Raw genomic sequence first — 25,462 nt, 5'->3', positions numbered from 1 at the left:
ATTTCCTTCAGGTATATTAATATGTACCTGTTTCATGTGATAATCGAATTTTTAGTTACAGTAGCATTGTACTCTTTAACGGAATTTCATTTGAAAATCGAATTTTTAAGCTTCAGTAAGCGTCGTGTGAAAAGCTACCATTGATTCTTAAAAACATGGCAGCATTATCTCCATCGATCACCTAAAATTTCAAATTGAAATCCTTACCAAATCCTGTCCCACATTATTCTCCATTTCCAAAATGTGGTCATCATGGAAATTCTTACTGTAAGAAATTTTAGGACAAAGAACGCCATTTTCTTTTGATTAAGTCCTATATAAGCTGGATCTTGATCAATCATTACCTTTTAATTAATTTTTGAGATTGGTTGAGGACGAAAGTCTAATTTATTTACATGGTATCATGGCTAGAACTATCCCAATTTTTAATTTACTCGAGGTTGGGCCCACATGTTATTCATTACCTTCAGATGTATAGTCCAGGAAAAAAATCAATCTCCTTATAAGGTCTTGAACAATATTCACCTCTTCAACTAACATATGAAATTGAATTAGGTCCAAAATTCAGTTCTTTTTAACATATTTAATTCCCTCTAAAACTGACGTGGGGATATACAATTCTAACCTTGCAAGAAAGCTAGTTACTCTAGAAATGAAGTGTTATAAATTTGGACAACTTAAAATGACAAAGTGGTTACCAATAAATGCCACAACAGTGCGGAAAAAGAAATGCCACAACCGTATCATCAATTATAACTTGTACCAAAAAGGCCATGCTACTTGAAAAATTGTTACTAATTTTCTTCATTAGACGAAACCCAGGGAAGCAAGCAGTAGTAGTAATTTTACTTGGAATAGCAAAAAAGCTCACTGCCAACATCACTATATAACAAAATAAATTTGAAGGATCCATGGCGAATTCTCGAAAAACCAACAATTCCTACGTATACTATGTTTAAAGATAAAAACAAATGAAAGACTGGTATAGCACCAGGGGCGTATGTAGGCTTAAATGTGGGGGTTGAACCCTAACTCTCGACGCGGAGCATAAATTTATGTGTAAAAAATTATTAAAATTGTAATAAATAGTAGATATGAACCCATAACTTTTAAAATTCAATGGGTTTAACTAAAAATCTTAAAAGGTTGAACCCCTAAAATTTAAATCCTGGATCCGCCTCTGTATAGCACAGATTATGAAATCTACAGACTACAATTAGTACCGAGAGCTTTTAGATATTTTTTTAAAAATAAATTAAAAAAACGAAATAGAAAGAATAAGGGTGTGTTGAAATGACGAAATTCCTTTTCTGGTGTTTGGTAATTCGAAGGCTTTTGTATCGAAAGTGAGAAAATAATTTTCCTCACGTATAGGCGGAAGTCATTTCCTTACAACTATCTTAAAGTTTAACTTCATATTACTTGCTCCGACTAACATTTAGATCGACATTATTGTCATCTTTATTCTTTATTAATAGAAAATTTAATCAAAACACTCTCTGATTTGCTAGTATTATTATCAATCTTTGTCTTGTATATTTTCTCTCTCTGATTTGCTAGTATTATTATCAATCTTTGCTAGTATTATTATCAATCTTTGTCTTGTATATTTTCTCTCTCTGATTTGCTAGTATTATTATCAATCTTTGTCTTGTATATTTTTTAGAAATTCTTTTCCACTCACCAACACAACTACACGAGAAAAAAGTTGGTCTTTCATAAAGATTTCTCAGCCACGTGTTATTTTCTTCTCTTTAACAATACCCTTTCTGATTTGCCTTTGCATTCTCATCACTCTCTATAAATTCCGCACCAATTACACTAATATAGCAAATACCACCGCTACCATTCTTGTGTAACCCTTTTTTCTTTTAACATAAAGAATTACACTAGTATAGCAAATACCACCACTACCATGCCTGAAGCAATGACCAAAAAATGGCCAGAAAATCTCATACAAAATGCTCTCTTAGAAATAAAATTGCAAAGGGGAATAGTACTCCCTCTAATGGCTATGAACTTCACATGGTTTGCAAAAACAGCCATCACAACTGCGTTCCTCGGTAGGCTTGGAGAGCTTCCTTTAGCAGGAGCCACGTTAGGTTTTACGTTCGCGAACGTGACTGGATTCTCAGTCTTGAATGGACTAAGTGGTGCTATGGAGCCTATTTGTGGACAAGCATTTGGAGCCAAGAATCATAAGTTACTTCACAAGACCCTTGTTATGGCTACTTCTTTGTTACTATTTGTCTCAATTCCTATTTCTTTCTTGTGGCTTAATGCTGACAAAATTCTCATTAAATTTGGCCAGCAAGAAGACATTTCTATGGTAGCTAAAAAATATCTTACTTATCTCCTCCCTGATTTGGTAATCACATCTTTTTTGTGTCCATTGAAAGCTTATTTAACCACACAAAATATTCCAATTCCAATTATGCTAACCTCAGCTCTGGCTGTTGCTCTGCATATACCGATAAACGTGCTACTTTCAATGACTAAGGGGCTAGAAGGAATTTCCATGGCATATTGGATAACAGACTTATTGATCACGATTCTTTTGGCCATTTATGTAGTGATAGCGGAGAATAAAAAGGGCGGAAAGTGGAACGAAGGAGGCTGGTGGGAACAGGGGATTTATGATTGGATCAGATTGCTCAAACTCGCTGGACCTTGTTGCCTTACTACTTGCCTTGAATGGTGGTGCTATGAGATTTTGGTTTTGCTAACAGGGCGTCTCGCGAATGCTAAACAAGCAGTTGGGGTTATAGCAATTGTGTTGAACTTTGACTACTTGGTCTTCTCTGTTATGCTCTCGCTTGCCACATGTGCATCCATTCGCGTGTCCAATGAGCTGGGGGCAGATAGTCCGGGCCCTGCTTACAGGGCAGCATATGTGTCATTAGGGTTAAGTATGGTCGTTGGTTTTCTCGGTGGCTCTGTAATGGCAGCAGCAAGAGGAATTTGGGGGCCTTTGTTTAGCCATGACAAAGGGATAATTAGAGGTGTGAAGAGGATTATGTTGTTAATGGCCTTAATTGAAGTTGTTAACTTCCCTTTAGCAGTTTGTGGAGGAATTGTTCGGGGAACGGCGCGGCCTTGGCTAGGGATGTATGCTAATATCAGTGGATTTTACTTGTTGGCATTGCCGCTAGGGGTTATTTTTGCTTTTAAGGTTCAGTTAGGTCTTGCAGGATTATTGATAGGGTTTATGGTTGGAGTAGTTTTTTGTTTGGCCTTCTTGTTGGTGTTGATTGCTAGGATTGATTGGGTTGGAGAAGCTAACAAAGCACATATGCTTGCTTGCAATCAGGGAGAAGCTGGTGAAGATGATGGTCGCAAAACTTCGGGGATGGTTAAAGAAAATGGCTCATGAATTCAGAGGCAGATGTAGAGTGTTAGAAGTGAGTTCAATCAAATCATTACGTTCCACATAGATGTAAATATTTATGTGAAAAGACTTTCAGAAAAGTAATATCTACTTCTACTCAGAGGCGAATTTATGCTTAAAATTTGGGTCACATTAACATGGTCACTCGACTAAACTCGATATATTATGTGTATAATTCTAAAAATATATCTAATATTAACTGAAGGAACACCTGGTCAAACTAGGCTAAGTGTAGCACTGGTTAGGAACTATGTTTATTTCCTCAAGGTCTTGAATCAAACCCGAGCTCTTGCGCGTTTTTGTTTTTTTGCTTTTATTTTCTAAAGCAGCCTTTTAACTTTAATTTTTATATTATTCTAAATCTTTTTTCTTCTATAATTCTAATTACCCAAAAGTTTTAAAAAAAAAAGTGTTTTTTTTATATTACATCTAATGGCCATTTTTCCCCCTTTACTTCTAATTACCCCTAGTGCCAAAAGGCAAAAGAAATTTTAAAAAAAAAATCATAGGCGCTAAGCTGCAACGAACCAAAGGCAAAAGAAATAAAAAAATCTCATAGTTAATGGTGAACCCATCCTCTTGAAATTCTGGATTCGCCTCTGCTTCTACTGCTATTATATAAGCGGCAATAAGCACACAGCTAAGGGTCAACATGCCTGCTTGGCATGTCCACAGGGGTAAATCAGTCATTTCATATCAACCACTTTATTTTGCTACTCCATCTCTACCGTAAACCAGGGATGGCATATCACTGTTGTAAACTCCTGCTAACTCAACGCGTGGACTCTGTTTTGACATCCGGAGAAATCGGCGCCTTTGTCACTGCTATTATTTCTTCCTTGTACTGCATCTAAATCTTCCTCAATCCTTTGGCGTTCGCTTTCTTCCCTCTGCTGTGTAAATACCGGTGAATTGTTGTTCCATGTTTTCTACACTAAGCTCTTGACTACAGTCACTAGTCTTTAACAATTATGTCTCAAAATTTCGACTATATAAGAAACTACAGTGGCAACTGAAGTTCGAAATGTTCAAATCACCCTTCCAAGGCAGAATCAAAAGTTTGGTCTAGCACCGTACAATACTCATGTTGGCATAAATGCAAAGTCCAAAGGACTTCCCAGCGGAAAAGGACTTCCCAGCGGAAATTTAAGCCCAGATTAAATTTTAAGGAACCCGAAAACATAATTTTTCCTCTAATGAAATCAATATATGAATTGAGTTCAAACATGATAGACGCACATTACCTGTCTAAGAGAGCCAAAATTTACAAAACAAATATGGAACAATAGGAAACATTCTATCTTTCAGAATCCGCGACTTTTGTAGCACAAAAAAAAAAAAAAAGTTGAACCAAACTAACACAAAAAAAAAAAAAAAAACACACATATATTGGTTTCACGTGATAATTTAGTGCGTGAAAGGACCAAACTGCAAAAAATAAAGTTTGGCCTTTCACGCACTAAATTCGTGCGTGAAAGAGGCCAACAAAACTCGGCCCCTCCTTCCCCACCAGAGACCCGAACCACTCCAACCCCACCAGTGAACCAGCCATTAAACCTCCATCTCAGTGGTCCCCAACCCCCCAAAACGTCTTTTTCGTATTGTTTTTCAACCCAAAAGTCAATATTCTTGGTATATTGAAGTGTAGGAACAAGTTTCTAAGGTTAGATTTTCGAATAGAGTGGCGCAAAGGTCATTTTGAAAACTCAAAAAAACCTTCAATCTAGGTATTTCACTACGAATTTTTTATTACATTGCTAAATATATTATTACCCTAAGCATGGTCATTGTGTAACTGTGGTGGATTTCCCGTTTTGCGCATTTTTTTTTGTGCGTTTTTGGGCAGTCTGTATGCTCTGTTGGGACTGCCCTTTTTTTGTTGTTGTTTTTTTTTTAATTTGTTTATCTATTGTTAATTAGTTAATTGTTTATTTAGTATTTGTTAATTGTTCGATTAGCGACTTAAGTATTTATTAATTGTTAGACTAGCTATTTCAATTGTTTGTAACGACCCGTTTGGTCGTTTCGAGCTTTTGACTTCTTTTCCCTAAAATACCCTTTCCGTAGTTTTAAAAGGTATTCTTGACTTGCATAAATCGGTTGCACGATGATTTAATTGGCGGGAAAATTTTGAAATATATTTATTTAATGTGTGTGAATAGTTTATTCATAGGAATATGAGTTTCACCCATATAAGGTACAAGTTGGTAAATAAAGTATTTGATGGAATGACTATATTTTAAAGTATAAGTTGGTGAATAATGTAATTGACTAAGTGAGTCAATTGCTAACTTATACAGAGTGGCTGAGTAAAAAGGTTATTTTAGATAATTGTTTAGTTAGTAATTAATGGGCTAAGTCCACAACTCTTTTAACACCATAGGTTACACGGCCCATATACAAGAATGATTTAAGTTAATAGGGTTGGACATTTTTTTAGTATTAGCAGAAAAACCTTGAGACATCTACTCAAAACCTACGACGAAGAGGAGAAATTGAGTGTCTCGGGTAAGAATCTGGTTAAAAGCATTAGTTTGACTTGAATTTATTGCTATGAAATATCTCTATTGCCACTGATTATTATTATTATTATTATATTTGCTACTAGAATGAAGTTAATACCTAATATTAATCGGAAACAAATTGCTGGTGCTTGGTTCCTTTAAGTTGGGAAATAAATTTGTAGATATCTATTATGGTTTAATGATGACCAAATGATTAGAATGGATGTATTTAAATGAAAAAGTTTGGCTGCCATAATATTTGATGTAGAGAAATCACTGCCCATTGAACATATACGTGCCCAGTTTATAAATTTCATTTCTTTTGGACTAATTTAGTGACCAAATCCACAGTACTCCTCACGTTTCCTCTAAATGGGTATGACTTAATGTTAAAAAGGATCTACGGAAACAGAATGGATGTTTTTTTCTTTTTTGGTGTTGACGTTTTCTATAGCAAGTCTAGGAAAAATGAAGGGGTTATACGCATCAGGTCATTTAAGCATTAGGATAATTATGTCTGTTGGTTCAGTAAGAAACCGCTGTTGTAACAAATTATTTGTGCTTTGTTAGCAGCATTAAGAGAGCAAATGGATTGATACTTGGTTTCTTTGCTTAGTAATTTTGCTTGCCCGATTGTGGATAAAGAGAGGTAGAAGGTTGCTTTGTTTATGGAATGGAACGAGAAAGTAGAGTAAAAGTCTGCTAATGTGAAATTTCAGAACTACGACAAGATCAGGAACATTCAGAGACGCTCAGGAAAGGAAAGACGACTTTGTGAGTTCGTTGGCTTGACTTTAAGGTAGGTTACGGTTTACCTTATAGTGAGACTTCGATTAGCGAAGCGTATGTTTAGATGATATTGTTGGAGAATGCATGTAAGCCTTCGGGTGCGAAGTTGGGATGGATATTGTCTTAGGTTGGGCCTTGTTGTATGATTTAGGGGCTAGCCACCTCGTTGTGTTGCTAACTCATCTTGATCTATTTACTTGTTGGCTCGTTGACACGTTGAGATATTGGTAATTGTGACTAGTGATAGATCATGGCCATGATATTTCGGTACTTTACTTGATTTATATTGAAATGAGAATGGTGATTCCATTGTGGCTTATTGTGTAGCCTTATTGCTGATATTACTTGTATGCCATGTGTGGTACCGTTTCGGATTGAATTGGTTGTTGACATTATATTTCATCATACTCAAACACATTTCCATGATACATTGATATATGCATGGTTATGGCACCACTGATGATATGTGAGAGAGTGTAGCCTCCGAGATCTTTGCCGGAGAGCGTAAAAGAGAGATGAGTGTTTGTTGCCCGAGGTTTCTTACCGGGAACGATGGAGTGTCCGATGCCCGAGGTCTTTGCCGGGATCGTGAGAGTGTGCTCGTGATCCGAGGTTATATTTCGGAGCGAGTGGTACATGGAGTTCGCGGGTCCCCTATGGGTCATGATCGCCGAGACGTGGAGTTACTCCGTCCGGGACATGTTGTACAAAGCTGCATATACATTACATTCATTCTACATACATTATTGCATTGCATTGTATCTTGGTTCCTGTTGATTGTTGTGATACTACTGTGAGGTACTGATTCGGATTGATTATATTGAGACTTGGCACAGTTGGGTTTAGATGCTATAACATAACAGATGACTTGTTTTGTGGATATGGATTCATGTTGACTTGTACTTGTTGGTTTATGTGTTTATCTTGCTTGTTGTCTTTATATACGTTAGCTAGTCTTAGTCGGCCTATGATACCTACCAGTACTTGTTGTTTGTACTGACCTGTACTTGCTGCATTCTTTTATGAATGCAGAGTACCAGTTGAGATCGACTTCTACCCTCGTGGCTAATATTCGAGGATTGCTGATTCGAGTCCTTCAGGGTGAGCACGAGGATGTTCGCTGCCCGAAGACTCTTTTTATCATTATGTCTTTATTCTCATTCTGAGACATGATCTTTGAGGCTACTATGTATTATCATGATTCAGACTTGTAGTATTTAGTTAGATGCTCTTGTATGACCAGACCAGATACTGGGGTGGATTTCATTTACTTCTACATTTTTTTTTATATTATGATTGTGAGACTTACGCTATTTTACTTCTTCCGCTATTTTCTCTTATTTGTGAATTTTGAGTTAAGGGTTCGCCTACCGAGTTGGAAAAGGTAGGTGCCCGCATGACCTAGGCAAAAATGGGTCGTGACATTGTTAGACTAGCTAATTATTTATTTAGTTTTTGTTAAGCCAATTGTTTATTTGCTAATAATTTCTTAATTGTTTCATTATCTAATTAATCGTTTATTTGTTAAATATACGATAATAATTTATTATTTTTTTGATTAGTTACTTAATTGTTTATTTATTAAATATGTGATAATAACTTGTTAATTATTTGATTAGTTAGTTAATTGTTTATTTATTAATTATTTATACTAATTGTTTGCTAACTAATTCTTAATTATTTGACTTATTAATTTTTTAATCTTTATCTTTTAGGATTGAAACCCCTTAATATAATTTTCGATAAAAGATTACATAACTATTACTACTTGTTAATGATTGATTTAAAATACGTAAAACAGATGGGTCACCACAATCCTTAATAAAATTTTCGATAAAAGATTACATAACTAATACTACTTGTTAATGATTGATTTAAAATACGTAGAATAGATGGGTCACCACAATCCTTAATAAAATTTTCGATAAAAGATTACATAACTAATACTACTTGTTAATGATTGATTTAAAATGCGTAAAACAGATGGATCACCACCCTCTTGATCCGGGGCCCTTCGACCGAGAGTTACTGTATCTTTAGCCCGAGCATAGGTCGCAATATATATGGACATCCGACTGCGGCACGAGGCTCGGTGTCCGTACCCGGTTAGGGGACTCAGCATGGGAGATCTTAGCTGCTCGCCCCCCACATCCTCGTATCCTGTATATACTACGTCGGGGCGGTATCTACCGGTGTATCGAAGTTGGTCAGGTACAGCACGATAGGTTGCTAGTGACGGTATTGATTGAGAGGTGGCGACCGGAGACGCACACATTTCATCTCCGCACCGGTGAGGCTATCATTACCCTTCAGGATGTAGAGGTCATTTATAGGCTACAGGTTGATGGACGCCCATTGTATATTGAGGAGCCTCCTGTGCTGCCGCCTTACCGGAATGAGTTGACTAGGCTCACCAGTTTTGCGGCTCTGGATGGTCATATTTCCGGCCAGAGTCGGCTTTTGTTGTCGGCCCTTTGTGCTCACTTGAGCCTCACAGACATGCAACATCCGATTGGAGAGGACACGCCTCAGGCTGATGTTGATCGACGTGCGCGTCTATACCTACTCATCATATTCGGGGCCATCATGTTCCCGAACATTTCGGGTTTGCATGTGAGCTTGAGGTATCTTCGGTATATCGACGATCTCGCTGAGATAGGATGTTATAGTTGGGCGCCGCCGTCCGGGCTACATGTATCGAGGATTCTGCCAATGTTCTATGGGCACGAGGGTAGAGGTCCCTGCATTTTGCTCGCTCCTTCAGGTAATATATTTAAGTGTGTGTAATTAAACACAAAATATATATTTTTTTAAAACGACGACTGATAAAATATTTTTTAAATGACTATATCAGATATGGGTGTGGACTAGGTTGAGACCTTTTCAGCCCATACCAGCTTACCCTACCGCTGACTATCTTACTGTGCCGATGCCATACGCGCGGAAATGGTCGCGAGGCGTACGCCGACGTGCGGAGACGCACCACAGCCTTCTCCTGTTTAGGGATCAGCTAGACCGCATGACGGCGCAGACGGTATGTTCATATTTTGGATCCACACGCTAGACCACATAGCTACTATTTTAGTCTTTTATTGTTAACTAGTTCAATTCTTTTTACAGGCTTTTATATGGACGCCGTGAAAAGGCCTCCTTCACCTGTCACAATTTCAAGAATCTATGACACATAAAGGCTTGATTTGACAATACATTATTGCATTATTTAACCGTTTTAATAGACTTGTATTGCGCACCATTTTAATGCGCACTGTAAGTGTTGATTTGACAACATACCACGTATGACAATTTCAGGAATCTATGACACATAAAGGCTTGATTTGACAATACATTGCTGCATTATGTGACCGTTTTAATACGACTTGTATTGCGCACCATTGTAATGCGCAATGTAAGTGTTGATTTGACAACACACCACGCATGACAATTTCAGGAATCTATGACACATAAAGGCTTGATTTGATAATACATTGCTGCATTATTTGACCGTTTTAATACGAGTTGTATTGCGCACCATTTTAATGCGCAATGTAAGTGTTGATTGGACAACACATCATGCATGACAATTTCAGGAATCTATTTAACGTGAAGGCTTGACGAGTGAAAAACTCATCAATTTCATAAGTCTAAGTCGTACAAGTCATTAAAAAAAAATCAAACTTCATAGAAAAGACGTCTCAAAATGCTGCAACTGTTAGGGTTTCACTATTTTGGGATGGAGATATCGTCGAGGACAATTACTCCGTTCGTTATAGTATCAAACCAAAAGCCCATGTTAAATTTCCAACAACTTTAAATTATGAAACACTAGTCAGTTACATGCACAAAAGAATGAAAACTACACTGTTTGAGTTTGGAATCTCACTAAGCGCAGATATCCACAAACAACATCAAACGGTGTAGTGCGTTATGGTATGCATAATATCAACGATGATGAATCTTTGAGTGATTATTTGGGATCGCCGGAAGAATATCGTGATTTAGTATTCATTAATGTTCTTGAGATGTATGTTGAAAAGATACCTCAAGAAGAAGTCCCTCAAGTCCAGCCTATTCATGGTAACACTTATGGGGGTTTAGTTCTTATGGAGACATTTTGAGTGGTCAAGTGCCGTTGGAAAATCTAAGCCAGCAATTTAATCAAGCTTACAATGAAAATTGGTAAATATGGATTTTTCATATTATTATTATTATTATTATTATTATTATTATTATTATTATTATTATTATTATTATTATTATTATTATTATTATTATTATTATTATTATTATTATTATTATTATTATTATTATTATTATTATTATTATTATTATTATTATTATTATTATTATTATTATTATTATTATTATTATTATTATTATTATTATTATTATTATTATTATTATTATTATTATTATTATTATTATTATTATTATTATTATTATTATTATTATTATTATTATTATTATTATTATTATTATTATTATTATTATTATTATTATTATTATTATTATTATTATTATTATTATTATTATTATTATTATTATTATTATTATTATTATTATTATTATTATTATTATTATTATTATTATTATTATTATTATTATTATTATTATTATTATTATTATTATTATTATTATTATTATTATTATTATTATTATTATGTGTAGTAGCATGTGTTTGTTGTATGAATTGGTAAATAATCAGTTTTCAAATCTTTATAGGAACTATTCTCGAACTCGTCAGTAGTACCAAATATGGATGTTGGTCAATCCTCTCAGTTCGGTGGAGTTGATCATTCTCCACACCATGACAATGCTTATGAACAACAGTAAGTTCATCACCCTGATATATATATATGATGTTGGTGTTTAAAATATGTTACTTTTCGTGTAGGAGGATAAATGCACTTGATAATGAGGATTTTCCTAATTATTATGAGTCATCATCAAGTGATGACGATGAAATAGCTAATAATGCAGAGTAACCGATGATGAAGATTATGATGATGTTCAAGTTGGTATGACCAACAATATTCCTCAAAGCCAAAATTAACAAGAACCAATGCACCACCATGTACCACCACCGATGGCTGAAAACCCAACTTCTGAAAGCCCAATTCAGTGGCATTCTAACAATATCCCTTATCTTGACAGCCTGCAGGGTCGTGATGATGCATTTGTCTTCACAAGAGAAGATGATAATAGTCGCTAAAAACCGGATTGAACCAAGGATCTCGACGAGAGATCGATGCTACCTTGCAAAGGGAATGTTGTTCGCATCCAAAAAGGCGTTGTGAACGAGCGTCAAAATTTATTGTTTTAAGGACATGAGGGAGTTTAAGGTTGATCAGTCAAACACAAAGATATGGAGGCTAGTTTTTAGACGACGGTACCAAGGCTGTGAGTGGTTGCTTCGGGGAATTGTTAAGCGTGATGGTATGTGGGCTGTCACAAAATTCCGCGAAAGACACTTGTGATATGGAAGAAAATCGAGCAAATCATTATAATTTAGATACAAACATGATTGCTCAAGTGTTACTTAAAGACATTGCCGAAACCCCAAGGTAACTTATCCTACCTAGTACATTATATGTCTTATATCAATTGAAAGATCATTACTAAATGTTGTTTGTTTAAACTTGTGCAGGTTCCCATCAAAGATTGTATTCGAAATGTTCAAACCGTATATAGTAAAACTATAAGCAACAGAAAGGGATTTCTCAGGCGTAGACGCGCTTTTGAGATGGTTTTTGAAAATTGGCATACTTCTTTTCAATCGCTGCCAAGGTATATGGCGATCTCTGACATTTTAATCATGGTACCGTTGTAGAGTGGCGGCTTATAGAGGGTAAAATCTTCAACTTCGTATTTTGGACATTCAAACCATGCATTGGTGGTTTTGCTCATTTGTCGACCGGTGATATCCATAGATGAGTACGCATGTATATGGTGCCTACGACATCAAGCTCCTAATTGCATAGGAATGGATGCCAATGGGTCATATTTCCTCTTGCTTTCGCAATTGCCGCTAACGAGAGCAACGACACATGGGGGATCTTTTTGACCCATTTGAAAATTCATGTTATTAAGGATAAATGCGGCATATGCGTCTTCTCGATCGTCATAAAGGCATATTGCACAATATGGATAATTTACCGGGTGGCGACCTCACTTTGTTTACCATCGCTATTGTTTAAGGCAACTTGAAGGCAAATTTGCAATCAAAGTTTCACAATGGCACTCTAAACAAATTGATGTGGGGAAATTTGCGATGGAGCATCAACAACGAAAATGGGGCAAAATGGATACGATCGAGGCGGTGAATGAACTCGCATACATTTGGTTGATGAAGCTCAAAGTTGAAAAAATGGGCGTTTAAATTCGATGGAGGCAAAAGATGGGGCATGCTCACAACAAACGACTCGAGTCTTTCAATGGCTTGCGAAATCGCTCGAGGACTACCTGTCACCGCAATGGTGAGAATGACTTTCAAAGCGGTTGTGGAGCGATTTGTGGTTAGGACAAAAATGCGGTGCCGTAGCGATATTAGCCGACGGCGGGACATGGATGCGAAAGCCCTTCAAAAATATGGAGAATTATAGAAAAAAATGTGAGCATCACCAAATGACCGAGTATGACCCAATTCAACATTTGTATGAAGTTAGGACGGGTTATTACAACGGTAAGGGTGGAAACGTGCATACCGTTTATGAGGCAACAAGAACATGCACTCGCGGTGAGTGGCAAACGTACCACATGCCGTGTTCTCATGCTGTCAAGTGCTTCGAGAGAATGAGAAAAACGGTAACAAGTTATGTGGCGGGGGAATACAAGGTCCACAGTTATCTTAGAGCATATTCCGGCCAATTCCACCCACTTGATAATGAAGCTTATTGGCCAAACGAGCCGTTTTCGATGGTTGCTAACAAGGATTACATCAGGATATTGGGCATTAACTCACGCAGTCATAGACCCAATCAAATGGATGTTAGTGAAAGAACTTACTCTCGCAAGTGCTCTACATGTAAGCAATATGGCCATGACAAGCGTTCGTGTGGGCAACAAGGCCGTGGTAGTACAAGCACGTCTCGAAGTAATAGAGCCTCTAGAACTTGAAGATTGTATTGTTATTGTAATTTATTATTGTATTGCTTTGAATTAGTATTGTAATTAAATGGAATGAATTATTGTTTAATTAATATAAACCTCTCGTATTGGATGAATTATTATTAAATCAAATATTTATATTTGTACATTCAAATATAATGAAACACTTCAATCAAAACCCTATAAATATGACAAGTTTCAAAACTTACTTCGGGGCACTTTAGAACCTCTAAAACGACGATCCAAACGTTTAGGTGGACTTGATGTAATGAGCCGACATTATTGTACGCAAAAAAAGATATAAAGTTTTATATAAAATATTGATATTTTGGGATTTTGAAACATGACTAATCTTTGCCCAAAGTATGGAAAAAAAAAGTGATTTGAAAGGTAACACAAAAAAAAAAAAAAGGCCTCTTTCATGCACGACTTTAGTGCGTGAAAGGCCAAACTTTATTTTTTGCAGTTTGGTCCTTTAGTGCGTGAAACCTATATATGTGTTTTTTTTTTTTTTTTTTTTTTTTGTGTGTGTTAGTTTGGTTCAACTTTTTTTTTTTGTGCTACAAAAGTCGCGGATTCTATCTTTCACCACAAGACATAAATTTTTTAATTCTAAGCCTAATTCATGTCACAATTTATGAACAAACTTAGTAATTTGTCGATTATAACATTCTTGGATATTAATCAACAAAGAAGAAGTCTGGTATAATAAGCCTCAACATTTACTACATCAATTAAAACTTAAAACATGGCTTGGAAAAATGAGATCGATGCAGTACTTAAACATAACAAACATGTTCAAGGACATAGTAATGTGACCAAAGCAAAGGGTTTATAGTATATTTTTTTTTTAAATCAAAGCCACCTTCATGGTGGGAGGGGTTAAGCATGACCCCTACCTCATATATTAATAATACGTAGCAAAATACATGAGCGAGAGGGATGTAAAGCCTAACCTCTCCAAAAAGATAGAAGACTATGGGCATGCACATGTCTTTACAATTTAAGACCAGAGGATAACCAGTGATACTAGGAGGACCCGGGGGGGGGGGGGGTTAGAGAAAGTTAAGGTAGTATTCCACCTCCGATAGTTGTTAAAAGTCCTTTACAAAAGACCACAAATGTACAATTTAAACAATATCAGCATGAGATAATTCGTGCTGCCTTTTCGTCCTAACTAGAAAGTTAGGGATCTTCCATTTATCCATATTCATTAAGCCTCTCACCTGGAGGGGTAATTCGCTTCTAGTTAAGAATAATCTCTCTTTGATAGGTGAAGCTCAGAGCGGCCAGCTTATCTGCAACCTGAACCTAAAGCAATGATTAATATTCCAATGACTACCATAAAGGATGTTCTGAATCTTCTTAATCAAAGGTGCCACTTGCCATAGGATTTTGTAGACCTCTCTAATGCATGACAAGAGTACCCATGAGTCAGTTTCCAGATTGAGGTGAGTAATACCATTGATCTTGCACCAATATAGACTATATAGACGGGCTTTAGATTCAGCAATTAAGCTAGAATTTCTCATGAACTAGACAATGAAGGCCATGATGAATTTTCCTTCCCAGTCTAACAATGCCTCCACAACCACATTTCCCCTCCCTAAAACTACCATCACAATTGAGCTACAATGCCTCCACAACCATATTTCCCCTCCCTAAAACTACCATCACAATTGAGCTTAAATACATTGGGAGGAGGCATAGTCTAACATACTACTTTACAGACTTTGTTAACCAACTTTTTGTTTGTTAAACAAACAATATCATTCCAAGAAAGAGATTCTTAATTTGAAATTGGAAAATTGTAGCCTAATAGACATAAGAATACTTCGGCAAATTTGGAAAATGAGCTTAAGAGTGTAAGGTTTTGAAGTGCCATACCTGCCACGGCATCTGCTTTTCCAAAGTTCCCAAATAATAAAATTTGGAGCAATCTTTATTATAAAAGCTATTATGTTGTCAACAGGTTTTTGATTCCACCAGTTAGAGAGAATGGTGATAAGGGAATTGTAATTCCTTCTGATCACAAAAGTAGAACAGAAGAAATTCCAAAGTCCCATTGTAAAAAACATGCTCAGTGCTCTCAGTTTATTGGTTTTTGCAGCAGACACATAATAGAGAACTATCGATGCCAAACTTTGATAAAATGTCACCAAAAGGAACTTTCTTGTGAATTACCCTCCATGTCGTAAAAGAAACTTTGAAAGGGATCTCTCTAACACAAATCTTGGTTAAGAGAGGCCTCTCCTGTCTAGTAGCTCTAATAGATCTCCAAGCACTACCAACAGAGAGAGTGCCAGAGGTGGAGAGTTTCCATATAGGTTTGTCATTCTCATCCTCAAGTTGGATATGCATATCAAGGATGTGATTCTTAATAAAGTCTAGGACCTCACCACAAGAATCCCAATTCTAGATGTGTTCTTCCGACATATCCTTAATAAGGATTCTCTTAGGCTTGGAGCCATCTGGTAAACAATTATACAAAGGTCCAAGAGCAGTCCAATTATCATGCCAAAATGAAAGCTGGCCCGTTCCTATTCTCCAAAGGATATTATGTTCAATACACTCCATAATGGAGCATAAGATTTTCAATTATGGGATTGTGCCGTACTCCATTTCTTGATCACTGGATGTGTCCTTTGACAATACTTAGCCTTCAAAAAGAGAGCCTAGATTGATTTTTGAGTCCTGAATCTCCGGCACTGTTTGATAGTAAAAGTTGTGCCAATATCTAACAAGCTTCCTGAAATTAGCACCACCTTCTCTAAAAGGAAAATTATCCCAAGAGACCCAATGGTTTATAGTATGAAAAATTATATTTGGCACGACCATTTTTGTCACAAACTGGCACAAATGAGGATATAATTGTAACTTCACATGGTTTTCAAGGGAATCTTGGCTCTTTATTAATTTATTATTATGTGCTATTACATCAATGCCCTTCCTGAAAAAAAAAATATAATTTGAGACTCTCTCTCACTTAGGCCAATCATAGTTTATGTTCCCAATAAATATTTCCAGATTTTTTAATGTGGAGTGCACCGATAGCCCTATTTTTTGTAATTATTTTTACAGTAGGTGTATTATGTATACATACGGTATTTAGCCTAGAGTGTATTTTTTTTGCTTCTTTTTCTTTTTGTTTTGGTATCTGAAAGTGTTTTTATTTTTCCTGTAAATAGAGTATTATATATTGGCTATATACACACGGTATCTGCCTAGAGTGTATTTTTTTCTTCTTTTTCTTTTTGTTTTGATATCTGAAAGTGTTTTTATTTTTTTTGTAAATAGAGTATTATATATTGGCTATATACATACAATATTTGGTTTTTATTGGACGTTATGTATCGAAGAGTGGAATAATTTGAATGAATGATTAATTTATGTTGTTTAATTTTGTTTTATTTTTGTTCAAGTTGTTTAATTTTGTTTTATTTTTGGTCATTGATACGCTCAAATTACACCTCTAAAATAGGAGTAAGCGGTCATTGTCAAATATAAAAACCAACAAGGTTGGGGTCGAATTCCACAGAGAATACCTTTGATAAAAATTTTTAATTGACTTTTGTCCTACAATGAAGAAATAAACTCGTTAAGTGTAACGCTTGACTAATAATCAATATTTCGAGGGACGGGAATGTACAAATTGTTTGATTTTAATATTTGTCATGATCATTTGTGAGAGAATGTTGGGTTTTGAATTAGCAATTGCTAAAGGCACTAAGGTTGTGGTTCAAATGGAAAGTAATGCAACTGGGTATTAATCCAACTCCTTTATATGTGTAGATGTAATTAAATATGGGATACACAAGTTTATCAAAAGTTTCTCAACCAAATTGATAAAGATCATTACTAAGCTTTCTCAAGCCTTAGAATGTAGAAAATATGAACACCCATTTTATCTCAAGTAACTCTCCTATATCTAGCTCAAGTTATTAGATGGGGTTTATAAGCCTCAAATCCTTGCTATTTACTCTTTTCCTAACTTCCCCTTTCTTTCTCAAGCAAAAGAGAAGTGACTAGGCACAAATAATGTTGTACACCATTAAATGGCATTAAAGAATGAAGAGTAAAATAGAAAAACATCAATACACATAAATGGAAGTTGAATACAAAAATTCAATCACATAACTAACACATTTGGTCCCACAACCTTAGCTAAATGATTTAGCTACTCATACTCATTAAATAAAAAGTAGTAGCAAAGAGAATATTCATGGAGCTTACAATAATGTTAATGGAGAAGATGACAAAAAGATGGAGAATCTTCTTTAAAAGCTTCCACAATACTAATATTCAATGCTCCACTTTAGAGCCAAAAGACAATAGGAACTGAAAAATAGGGAATATTCAATGCCCAACACAACAACCAAGGACTAGTATTTATAGACGGGAGACAAAAAGTGAAAAAGTGGCTTTTAATGCACTCGTGCGGGGCAAGTGTGCCGCCGCATACTGAGTGTGAGCCCTCATATTCCCTGTTGATCGCCGCACTTTTGCTGTCTCCCATGGGATTATGCGAGCGCCAACTTAGTTGGCGGAGCCGCATACTCTTTGCACTCTTGCTCAGTTCGCTCCACTCACTGGCTCGTGGAAGGACGAATATGCGACCGCACATCAAGTTTGCGGTCCCGCATATTCGTCGCATATTTGTGAAAACTGTGTTGCTCACTGGTTCTTCTGATGACGAGTATGCGGACGCATGACAGAGTGTGCGATCCCGCATACTCATCGCATGTCAGCATTTTTCTTTCTTTTTCTCGTCGTTTTGTCCTTTTTGTGTCCTTGACTCAAAAACCTGAAAACATGAAACAACCTAGTAGAAATACAGACAAACGCTTCAAAAGACTCCCAAAGATAATTAGTGGTCATAAAAAGCCGAAAATCCACGACTTATCAATCATGTTGTTTAGTTTTGTATTATTTTTTAATATTGCTATTTCTTGTGAATGCAGTGTCAAATCATTTTTTATTAACATAATGAATCAAGTCACTTTTAGTTTCAAAGTAACTATAAACTAAAATTAGTTATAGCCTTATTATAAATGAGCTCACAATCATCGATTAGTAATGTAAAACAACGAGGAGAATCATTACCGATCATAGCGTAAACATGTTCGTAACGTAAAAAATCGAAACCAAGCATGAATATCATGAAATGCTGCCAATTTGATTATGAGAATGCAACAAACCAATATTTTGCATTGAATTTCCTATTAAATATTAAAAAGTCATTTATTTTACCATTTTGCTCTATTAAAAAATGCAGCTAACTAAATTTCCGTTCCAAGAAATGTCGAATGTCATTGCAGCGAAATTAGTCAAGGTTCACGTTTAGAACCCTCAGGTCCTGAGTTTGAGTCCGGGTGCGCGCATTTAGTCTAAAACTTTTTTGTTTTTTCATTTTTTCTTTCACTTATATGATCATCAAACTTAAACAAAGCAAGTACCACTGTAATTTAATCCTTTTGAACACCAAAACTCATTTAGTTTTGATATTTGATTAAGAAAACACTAAGACTTTGAACGAAATGTCATATCACATACTCATTTGTTTGAAGATAACACATTAACGTATCTGATACTTTGAATGCAGTGTCAACTCATTATTTCTTAACATAATGAATCAAGCCACTTTTGGTGTTGAAGCAACTATGAACTAAAATGAGTTATACCTTATTATAAATGAGCTCACAATTATCGATCGATAATGTAAAACAATGACGAGAATAGTTAACGATCATAGTGTACACAAGTTCGTAACGTAAAAAACCCAAACAAAGCATGAATATCATGAATTGATGCCAATTTGATTATGAGAGTGCAAAAAACCTATATTTTTGCTATTTGATTGAGAATGAAATTGTCACACCCCGATCTCACTAGGGTGTGATGGGCACCCGACCCCGTAACCGGAGCCGAGCGAACCCACTGTCTCTTCCTACGTACTAAATTTTTTTTGAAAACTCTACGTCAAGTATACATAATAAGGCCTGAAATAAACCTTTGCGCTTTAGAATCAAATAAAATATGTAACTATACAGACTTGTATCGTAGTACAAATCGACTCCACGAAACCCACGACTCGTCCGCAAAGTCTCTAACTTGGACATGATATCATAGCATAGGGCCTTTGACCCGGCAATCCTCCGAGCAAATGGAGATGCCAACTCCGCCGGAACATCGTCTATAATAAATAAGCGTTCGATCATCCGGGTGTACCGCGCGCATGAAACGCGTACCCCGAAGAAGAGGGGGTCGGTACGAACAATGTATCGAGTATGTAAGGCGTGCATAGCAACATAGTAAAAGATATAAGCATGAATAATAACAAGATTCCATGTCGTGAGGTAAAGGGATAACTTTGTACATAGGGACGGTGTCTGCATAGAAACATAGAACATATCGTAGGATAACCGAGTAACCTGTGCATATAAGGACCCCATAGGGGCGGATGCCATGCATGCTTGTTTTCTTTTTCTTTTTTTTGAAAAAGAACATTTCTTTTCTTAGACACAGAAAATAGAGTTTATGTCATAACACAAAGATCATAGCATAGCATAGTGTATCATAGTATCATGGCATAGCGTAGTATATCATAGTATCATAGCATAGCATAGTATATCATAGCACCGAATATATCGGCCTGCCCACATAGTATAATTCCCGCGTCCGGCATCCGCGTCCGGATGATATCAAGTCAAGTACGGATACATGCACCGTGAGTAACCCAACATCATAGCGCTCGCCTTTTCCCAGTTTTCCCAAATACATTTTTATACATAGATATATATATATATATACCATAGCATGCAGGGGAGCCCAAGAAAAATCAGGTACTAGGTACTTATCGGAGTGACGTAAGGTCGGAACCCTCCGATCGCTTTATGGAGTAATTATGGCCGCTTTGTCTCACCTTGAAGGGACGATAATTATAAGGCGAGACTATCAATATAGGACATGTCATAGCATATCGGGTTATAGACATAGCATAGCCGACATCATCGTAGTCATCATAGAATCATGGCCATCATAGGATCATAGTCATCGTAGAATCATAGGCATCATAGTCATCATAGGAACATAGTCGTCGTAGATCTTAGACATTATAGATCCATGGTCGTCATAGGATCATAGTCATTGTTTAGATCATAAAAATTGGCAATATTGTAAAACTTAGTTTTTAAAGAAAAATGTATATTTTGAAAAACACTTGTAAACTTTTAGTAAAGAAAGAAAATATTGTGAAGCTTAGTTTTTAAAGAAAAATGTATGTTTTGGAAAAGAAACACTTGCAATCTTTTAGTAAAGAAGATCATACCTTGGGGTCGAGGGTTTAGTTAAAAACAACTCTTATTTAATAGTCGAAAAGATGTCCAAAAGTTTCCTTAAATTATAGAATGAAAATAAGCTAAATGGAACAATAGGAGAGAATTCGGGAATAGTGGGCCCACCTCGAGTCAAACGAGGCGGCGTATCAAATTTACGTATATTACGCTTCATGGCGTCACTTGGGAGGGTCTTAGAGTAATCGAGTCTTATTTGGGTAAGTTCGGATGTTAAAGAAGTTTTTCCGACATTTCGCGCAAGTTCTAATTCAATTCTACCGAATGAATAGTAACTATTTTCAATCTTAGATTCCGAGAAAGGAATGATCCCAGGACATGTGGTCGACTTAGTACGTCTAAGACATGCCATAGAAAGAAGGGTGGAGCCTTACATACCTTTTCCGCTTCTTATGCTTCTCCAAATTCGAGCTCCAAATCCGCCAAAAGTCTACAAATGGTCACATTTACCAAACCTTGGTTAGAAGCTTTTAGAGGTTGAATCTTAAGGTACACTTGCCTACCGAAATTTCGGCAGCATTTCCTCTATAAATACACCGTCCCGAGAGTATGGCTCGGCCCAATTCAACAACAACAACCCGAGAATGGAACTCGGCCACAATATCAACAATAAAACTACAATAGCATCTCCAAACATACTCAATTTAATTCAATAACAGTTCATTCGCCTTCAAGTACGCTACGTATATTCAAACTCACATTATTGATCATTCGTTCACTATTATCCCGAGGCCTTTCAAACACGATTTAAGACTACAATATTCGAAACATTGCAAATCACATACCACTTCACCCGAAAACTACCAAACCCGAGAACACAACACAATACATTTCTTTCTTTCAACTTCATAAACTATATCGACAATCTCATATGTTAGCAACCTTATTTCCGTAAATTCAAGAAGCTATATTAAAATCCCATTGCCTTCTAAATCAGCCCATATTCACGGCCACAACATCACACACATAGCTACAACCTTAACATGCATAATCTCATGTTCCTCATCCATTTTACAACATAATATTCTCAACAACATCACTAGAACGCTAAATTACATTAATTCATCTTCACTACACAATTAACCTATAAATTCGGCCAACATCCATACATACACCACATCATGAATTTCATCCGCTTCCACACACTACAACACGTCCAAAACATGCATAAAACACGTAAAAGAGAATAGAACCTTACCTTTTCCTTCCACCTCTTCCATTCGGCTAGGTTGTTGTTTTTGCAAAACAAGTGGTCTCCTCCTTCCAACAACTACTCCACATGATAGGAACCTTCCATTTAGTAGAAAAGCAAGAAGAGAAAAATTTTGATCCATGTTCTCCAAGGGCTGAGTTCGGCCGATACTCTGGCCGACTCTCTCTCTCTCTCTTTTTTTGTCTTTCTGCCTTTCTTGAATTTTCTTGAATGATTCATGTCTTCTTAATCACACCACTTATATATATATATATATGTAGCACATGACCATGCACATGCCTCATTTTTCTTCCAAATTTTTCTAGAGTTTTCCTCTCATTTTCTTGAAAATAAATGATGACTTAATGGTTTGACTTGGTCATCCCTTGGCCTTTCTTGATCATTATGAAATTCCCGTTTTGCCCCTCGACTTTTCTCAATATTACCATTTTACCCCTAGCCTTCCACATTATTTCCATGCCACCAACATTCATAAATAATTTTATAACCACTCGTACATTGAAATAACTCTTAAAGATAACCTTGTCCTTAACTTCCCGCAATTGTCTTAAAATATTCCGACGTACCAAAATGCGGATATAACATCCTTCCCCTTTGGAACATTCGTCCTCGAATGTTCAATTGGGTCCCGCGGGTCTCATAAGCACCTTGGGGAGGAGCTCCCTTTTTAAAGCTATTCCCATCCTTTATATTAGCTCTTACGCTATCCAATACCGTCCTCTTGTCATACTCTTTCTCTCTCCTACACGTCCATTTCCCGGCGTCGCACTACTCAAAGTTTGTGCGAACTCCTCATATTACCTTAAACATTATCCGGACTTCCATCCACTCGTTGTCGGTTTCCGATCTCACCGGCTTATTTCCATGAAGCGGGGTTTCATTTATAGCCCACAAAATACGTCCAAACGCTCGTTCAAGCCTATCCCAATTCTGGCTATGATGTACTTCCCCGTTTTTTTCGCCGAGCAAGTCCGTCTTGTCCTACACGTCTTCTTACGGTCTCCAACTATTCCATATACTCGGGTTTTCCTTAGGTTGCTCACCCTCCGTTGTCTCCGATGTTCGATTATGTAGAATTTCTTATAAACTTCCCGGGGTCACCCATCCTAGAATCGCTCCCACCGGGCACGCTTAACCCAAAAACTTCACTGGAATTCGGTGTCTTAATGTCGATATTTTTGCGTCCGCTTTCTCACATGGCCTTTACTACTCGATCTAAAGCCAACCAAAACTTTACAACTTCCGAAATATTTTCGTAATACGTCCTTTCTTTTACAATGACTGCTTTGCCCTTTTTAATTCCTGATATTCACCTTCCGCCTGCATGTATGGCTATTTCTTGTCTGGCGCTCGCCCCCACGTAACAAATATATCCATCCGGGCCTCACCTCGTTTGGCTTCCATATCATTCCTCGCCTTTTTCCGCCGATACCGGCGCCTACGGAATCTTATGTCCTATGACTTGGCTCTATCGCACGATCTCGCGCGTACGTGAAGGTCAACCATTCCTAGATGCCCCGCGCCTCCTCGTCTATAGATGTGGCCGGCTTCACACCCATAAAAAGACTCTGCCGACACGACTTTGCGACAACCCTCGGACCGACCTCGCTCGATACCACTTTGTCACACCCCGATCTCACTAGGGTGTGATGGCACCCGACCCCGTAACCGAGCCGAGCGAACCCACCGTCTCTTCCTACGTACTAAATTTTTTTTTGAAAACTCTACGTCAAGTATACATAATAAGGTCGTCGAAATAAACCTTTGCCGCTTTAGAATCAAATAAAATATGTAACTATACGGACTTGTATCGTAGTACAAAGGTCGACTCCCGAAACCCACGACTCGTCCGCAAAGTCTCTAACTTGGACATGATATCCTAGCATAGGGCCTTTGACCCGCAATCCTCCGAGCAAATGGAGATGCCAACTCCGCCGGAACATCGTCTATAATAGCGTCGATCATCCAGGTGTACCGCGCGGCATGAAACGCAAACCCGAAGAAGAATGGGGTCGCACGAACAATGTATTGAGTATGTAAGGCGAGGCATAGCAACATAGTAAAAGATATAAGCATGAATAATAACAAGATTCCATGTCGTGAGGTAAAGGGATAACTCCGTACATAGGGACGGTGTCCGCATAGAAACATAGAACATATCGTAGGATAGCCGAGTAACTTTGTGCATATAAGGACCCCATAGGGGCGGATGCCATGCGTGCTTGTTTTCTTTTTCTTTTTTTTTTGAAAAAGAACATTTCTTTTCTTAGACACGAGAAAATAGAGTTTATGTCATAACACGATGTCATAGCATAGCATAGTGGTATCATAGTATCATGGCATAGCGTAGTATATCATAGTATCATAGCATAGCATAGTATATCATAGCACCGAATATATCGGCCGCCCACATAGTATAATTCCGCGTCCGGCATCCCGCGTCCGGATGATATCAAGTCAAGTACGGATACATGCACCGTGAGTAACCCGTCATAGCGTCCGCTCTTTTTCCCGCTTTTTCCCAAATACATTTTTATACATAGATATATATATATATATATATACCATAGCATGCGAGGGAGCCCAAGAAAATCGGTACTAGTACTTATCGGAGTGACGTAAGGTTTAACCCTCCGATCGCTTTATGGAGTAATTATGGCCGCTTTGTCTCACCTTGAAGGGACGATAATTATAAGGCGAGACTATCAACATAGGACATGTCATAGCATATCGGGTTATAGACATAGCATAGGCGACATCATCGTAGTCATCATAGAATCATGGCCATCATAGATCATAGTCATCGTAGAATCATAGGCATCATAGTCATCATAGGAACATAGTCGTCGTAGGATCTTAGACATTATAGATCCATGGTCGTCATAGGATCATAGTCATTGTTTAGATCATAAAAATTGGCAATATTGTAAAACTTAGTTTTTAAAGAAAAATGTATATTTTGAAAAACACTTGTAAACTTTTAGTAAAGAAAGAAAATATTGTGAAGCTTAGTTTTTAAAGAAAAATGTATGTTTTGGAAAACACTTGCAATCTTTTAGTAAAGAAGATCATACCTTGGGGTCGAGGGTTTAGTTAAAAACAACTCTTATTT

The 25,462-nt window shown here is 36.9% G+C and overlaps 1 protein-coding gene and 1 long non-coding RNA gene across 2 annotated transcripts; both read left to right on the top strand.

Annotated features, from left to right (window-relative positions):
- The first annotated feature begins 1,849 nt into the window (after positions 1-1,849).
- Positions 1,850-3,480, top strand: LOC132043147 (protein DETOXIFICATION 56-like). Its single transcript, XM_059433631.1, has one exon. It carries the CDS (start codon positions 1,916-1,918, stop codon positions 3,371-3,373), a length of 1,458 nt encoding a protein of 485 aa, XP_059289614.1. The 5' UTR covers positions 1,850-1,915; the 3' UTR covers positions 3,374-3,480.
- A 1,906-nt stretch (positions 3,481-5,386) lies between these two features.
- Positions 5,387-7,994, top strand: LOC132043140 (uncharacterized). Its single transcript, XR_009411679.1, has 3 exons — positions 5,387-5,896; positions 6,509-6,691; positions 7,714-7,994. It is a non-coding gene; the product is annotated as an uncharacterized LOC132043140 (long non-coding RNA).
- The last annotated feature ends 17,468 nt before the right edge of the window (positions 7,995-25,462 follow it).

The sequence above is a fragment of the Lycium ferocissimum genome, unplaced genomic scaffold (genome assembly GCF_029784015.1).
Source record: "Lycium ferocissimum isolate CSIRO_LF1 unplaced genomic scaffold, AGI_CSIRO_Lferr_CH_V1 ctg215, whole genome shotgun sequence".
Taxonomy (NCBI): domain Eukaryota; kingdom Viridiplantae; phylum Streptophyta; class Magnoliopsida; order Solanales; family Solanaceae; genus Lycium; species Lycium ferocissimum.
The sequence above is the reverse complement of the archived record's forward strand: the minus strand, read 5'-3'. Positions and strand labels throughout refer to the sequence as shown.